At 39.8% G+C, this 5,523-nt stretch overlaps 1 protein-coding gene across 1 annotated transcript in view; it reads right to left on the bottom strand.

The window, feature by feature from the left end:
* Nucleotides 1–1,390: 1,390 nt before the first annotated feature.
* The window catches only part of LOC107602522 (metabotropic glutamate receptor 1-like), a 32,606-nt gene continuing 28,473 nt past the window's right edge, over nt 1,391–5,523 (bottom strand). Inside the window, exon 8 of the mRNA XM_016295041.1 lies at nt 1,391–3,500. Within this exon, the coding sequence (XP_016150527.1) occupies nt 2,756–3,500 (745 nt within the window). The 3' untranslated portion in view covers nt 1,391–2,755. The remainder of the gene's footprint in view (nt 3,501–5,523) is intronic.

Here is a 5,523-nt window from a genome sequence, read left to right as displayed (position 1 = left end):
TATAAAGATAACGATAAATATATAGTTCTAAAAATCGTTCTCAATATTAAACAATAGCATAGTTCACACCAAAACTGTAACGATAAAGACAAAGAGACACGATATCGTTGGAATCACTTTCAAAACGATTTTTCTCCAGCTGATGAACGAGAAAAAATTGACTGCCAATCAGAATCCATCCTGCTGTCACGAGCTCAAGAATTTAAAGCGGCAGACGCACGTGCGCCTAGAATAAACAGACGATATCGTTCGCTGGTGTGGACGCTAATATCGTTATCTTTATAGTTCTCGTTCTTGGTGTGAACGGGGCTTAACGCGCTGCGGTCACGACTGCAAAGATTGCGCAACATCATATTTTGTGTGAAAAGCAGACAGAAACGAAGAAGATAAAATAAAAACCTGATGTGGCATTTAGAGGGCTTACAATGTGAATAAACCGCATTTATGGTGATGTGGGGTAAGAGAATGATGCTTTCATGAAGTAACACGTTAAAGGCACAATATGTAATTTTCGCCGCTAGAGGGCGTGTATTGAAAATAAACAAATAGACAAAGGTGTAGTTTGATGACGCAGTGACTGAGTGTGGAATCATGGGAGTTGTCGTCTTCATCCCCACAGCCGATGCAATCCGACGGGACTCGGGCAGAAATCATGTTCATGGATGAGCTAATGATTTGTTAACGTAGTAGAATGAAGCAGGGTGAGGCTGAAAGCCGTAGACGCGAAAAAAGGCTGCTGACTGAGCGTGACGCACGGCTCGAAAGCAGCGGAGCTTTTATTATGCCACAGTCGACCGCTTCCGCTCCTTCCGGTCGTGCATATGTGGTGGTGAAAAGCAGCGCTGTTTTATCATACTAGATACATTTGAAAGTTCTGTTATAATGCTACTCTGTGCGGTCGTCACCGGTCTATTAAAACGCACAACATATTAAAGTGTCTTTGGTGTTTCCATGTTTTCTACAAAACAAAACCAGAAATCGAGGGGTTATGACGTCATTGGCAGACACCACAATGACACTATAGACACGGTCCGTGTCACTAGTTAAAATTGCTTATTTCTCTGAATTTAAACATTCTTTCGAAACATTTGGTATAATGCAAGTAAGTACACAAGTCAGCAAAATATATAACACCTGTTCTAGTGGTTTTTAGATATTTTAATTAAAAAAAATCTTACATATTGTGCCTTTAAAATCTCATTTCAGAGATATTGAGTATAATGATACCATGACATGATAAAACTAAACTGATACTAAACTGTTCTTAATAGTGTATTAAAAAGCACATGCATTTGCAATTCATACGAAACAAGTGCATAAACATTCTGAATCCATAAACACATCAAGTTCTTAAACTGAAAAGGTGGTGAAAAACAAAAGACTGTTTTAGATATAAAATATTTATTTTACAGCATGATTTGTCCTGGCAAAAAGAGCATTTTCCTCATTTTTAAGTTTGCCCATGTAAACAGGTGATCTCTCAATTAATTTATATTGAACAAATGATTCTGTTCCAAACAACTTACACTAAAAGACCTAATATTACAATCCATTATAACAATTACAATATGTAAGATATTCAAGAGTATTCTTTTAAGAGTTGCATTCTAATAGTCCTGCAAAACTTATAAAGCGTTACAGTCGCAAATTCATGTGATAATCCAATGCGAGATTGGCAGTAAATGCTACAAGTTACCACTAGAAGCAACTACTCATAGATACAATTTAAAAATGGAACATTTGAAAGTTTGTAATAGTTGCAGAAATAATACTCCAGCTTCAGTGCCACCATATACATGTCCCTTTATCACAAAGAGCAAGTTATAAGACATTGTTTTTAAAACTTACAAATATCATAGAAACATATAGCAGAAATACAAAGACACCATCTGTGTGGAAAACGATGGCAGAACAGTATACAAACATTTGCAAAACAGCACTCCCTTTTTCAAGGATGAGTTCACGCATGAGACAAAGTAAAGTTAAGAAAACAATTAATTTTATTTACCTTGGCTCCACATTTAAGCTAAAATAGTATTCTACACCAATTACAATCAGCATTCTTGCCTTTGACTCTCTAAGCAAAAACACTGAAACTTACATTTGGGAGCCACAAGGAAATTGGAAAACATTTTAGCTGGGAAATTCCACATTTACTCATCCAATCAACCAAGTGTGGTTTATTGTGCGCACATGGTTTCCGTGTTTCACTCTGACTTGTTCACAGATACTGAAACCGTTTAAAAAATGGAAATCACATACCAAAACTAGATACACAGCAGCCCAATATGAGATATGATTCACTTGTATGCGCTTATGCATTTATGTGTCTGTGCCGTCTGCATCCAAAACCCTATTTTTTTCAGTTAGCAATAGTAACTAAACTTCTTAATCAGAACCAAGTCCAGCTACATAGGTCAAAAGCACATAAAATCCCAGAAAGTGTGTCAAGAGTGAAATCGTAAAGCAGCAAGCTGGCATTATCACTCCTAGACTGTTGTGATGTCACTAGCCAGTGGATTTTGGGCACAGCAACACAATAATATTTGGCACTCCAACTTTCTGCAGCATTTTGGAAAACGGATGCTGCCAGCGCTGCCTCTGAGAAAAATATTCCCAACAGGACGTCCCATTTGTTCATTTTACAGTTCTTCCTGCTTTCCGAAACATTTTGAAAGAGACTTGGGAAGATAAGCAAGCGAATGATATCCTGCAGTGATCGATTAATAAACAGCGCCGTCCTGAGCATGTGCTTTTATAGCGTAAAAGAGCTCTGTTTTGGGGTGTAGTTCATATTTTGGGTAAAGGGAGGGTTGTTATCAGAGCCGGGGGATCCGGGAATGGACCCCCCTGACTGAAGCGAGTCCCTGAAGGGGGAAGGTGGAGTGAGCAGAGTCAGCTTACTCTGTGCTAACTCTTCCTCCACACATTCCTCTTCCTCCTCCTCTTCCTGTGTGGCACTCTCACACAGAAACCCCTGAATGAGATTGAGAGCTTCCATTTCTGAACCTTCCTCAGGGAACGCCTCCCCTTGCAGGGGAAGAGGCAGCTGATTGGCAGATGATTTATAGGCGACGGGGCTTGACTTGGTCCCTGTGCCAATTACAAATTGGTCAAAATTAGGAATCGTAGAGCTCAGTGTGTTCACGGGCCCACCTGGAGGACAATCAAGGCTGTGGTCTATTAAATTAGGAGGGGAATAGGAAGGTGGAAACCCTCTCTCGTGGGTTGTAGGATGTTGGGGACCCCCATCGTGCCCCTCGCTGAGGTTGTAGAGATCCTTGTCGTCGGGGTGAGAGCCATTGGGGGCTGTGTTGAGACCAGCATCATGTTCAGACTCGGAGGGTTGTGAGGCATTAGTTAGGGGTCGTATGACCGCCGTCTGACTCTGGCCGACTGCTTGCCTCCTCACATGCACAGACAGTCTGTGGAACACACTCGACCCCCTCCCCTGGGGTCTGGCACCTGATTCAGACCATGACACAGACTTTCCATTAGGACTATGAATGAAACAGAGACCCAACGTTATTCCCACAAAGAAACGCCAGAATGCGACACAGAGACACAGAAGAACATCAAAGAAAAATGATCATTATGTATGTCATCATTCATACAATTCATACAATTATCAGCCATAAAACTCTCATGATTAGGGTTAGCACACGATGCATAACTCAACATTGTTAATTCATGAAGTCGCTGACAGAGATCCCTCAAACATGCTAATTGTGTATCACATAATGACCCGCTTACAGAGCATTATGAAAGCCACGATGGCTCATTCTCTGCCATCCCTTCTCTGCACTGCTCTGCTCAAACTGAACGTCATGCAGTATGAATAAGGGTTTATGGAATTTCCCTCAGTTTCAGATGAACATGGCATTCGCTGTCCGCTCTTAGTGTAATTAAGTTAACCGGACAGAGAGGCCTCAGAGCTGAAAGCTGCGTCAGAATCAAGGGGCGTTCACACTGACAGTGATTTGCAGCGGCATAGCGACTGGAAATCATTTGTTTTCAACAAGAGTGGGTAGATTCTAGCAACACAATGTGGGCATGTCTGGTGATTAAATTTATTAAATTGGTGTTAAATTTATGCAAATGAGCAGCAGTGTGGCAAATAACAACAATAGTAAAGTTTTGCAAATGTTTATGTTTATGCAAATGAGCAGTAACTCGATGCAGTGACCAGTAATTACCAATGGGAGGGCAAAAGTTAAGTTTTTGCAAAAGAGCACTGACTTGATGAGGCATCTAGTAATGTGTCCAAGTTGAGAGTAGATTAATTTTATGCAAATAAGCAGTGACTCAATGCAGCGGCTACCAATAGGAGTGAAGTTTATGCAAATGAGCAGTGACTTAATGTGAAGAATATCAAGTGATCTGTCAAGTTAAGAAAAGTTTAAGTTTATGCAAATGAGCAGGTACTCATGTTATAGAATCTTTCTGGTTAGAATAAATTGCTCTGATGTCCTGGGGGTTTTGAAGCCAGATAGACTTTATTAACAAGGAAATAAAGCTGAGTTGTGTTTGCAAACATCACTTTAGAATCCAGTTGTGCACTCACATATATATGTCCTGAAGCTGTTCAACAGATTCCATACATGTCTTTCTGTATTTTTAGACAAAGAATCTTAACCATAAATGAGATCCTGAAGGGTGATCAATAACTTGTCACGCACTTATTTCTAGCTTCTGTACATAGGGACAAGGTCCTTTCCTTATATGAATGTTTTCCAAGCTTTAAATAGTTCACTCTGTTCTAAGCACACACTGCAATCCTCACACAGTCAAATACATAATAGTAAAATAATAGTAGAATAATATTCTCTTATGAATAGACATAATTCTATGTATCATATTGAATCAAGATTAATGAAAATATTCCACATGTGTCAACTACCAATGGGAGTCAAGTTTATGCAAATGTTTACATTTATGCAAGTGAGCAGCAAATCAATGTAGTAACCAGCGAATTCCAATATGAGTGAAGTTTATGCAGACATTTACTTTGATGCAAATAAGTAGCGACTTGACATGGGGAGCACCAAGGAGAGTGAAAACTGCCACAAAAGTTTACATTTATGCAAATAATCATTAACTTAGTTTGGCATCCAGTAACATGTCAAAGTTAAGAGTTGGTTATGCTTATGCAAATGGACAGCGATGAGTCTGATTCATGCAAAATCGTTCAACTTGTTTACGATGACTTGCTGTGATCTACAAACAAATATTACTTGAAAGTTATTTTAATGTTATAATGTTACTTTTTAGCAGCCAGATTCCTCATGAAAATCGTATTTTTGCCTGGAATGCATCTCATTTGTAATCAGATTTTCTAAAGACTAAAGCCCACCATCAGCATTGAGGCATCCAGTAGTAGGAACGTCAATGAGAAAATTGCTATCAGTGTGAACGAGGCAGTAGAAGGGAACTGGATATGGGAGCTACAGCCTCTGTGAGAACTGGGTTAAAATTTTAGTCAGGAGAAGGTTTGGCATGGGGGGGGGGGGGGGGGGGGGGGGG

This window comes from Sinocyclocheilus grahami, unplaced genomic scaffold, assembly GCF_001515645.1.
Source record: "Sinocyclocheilus grahami isolate Dianchi unplaced genomic scaffold, SAMN03320097.WGS_v1.1 scaffold15.1, whole genome shotgun sequence".
Lineage (NCBI taxonomy): Eukaryota > Metazoa > Chordata > Actinopteri > Cypriniformes > Cyprinidae > Sinocyclocheilus > Sinocyclocheilus grahami.
Note: the sequence above shows the minus strand (reverse complement) of the source record. Positions and strands in the feature narration are given on the sequence as shown.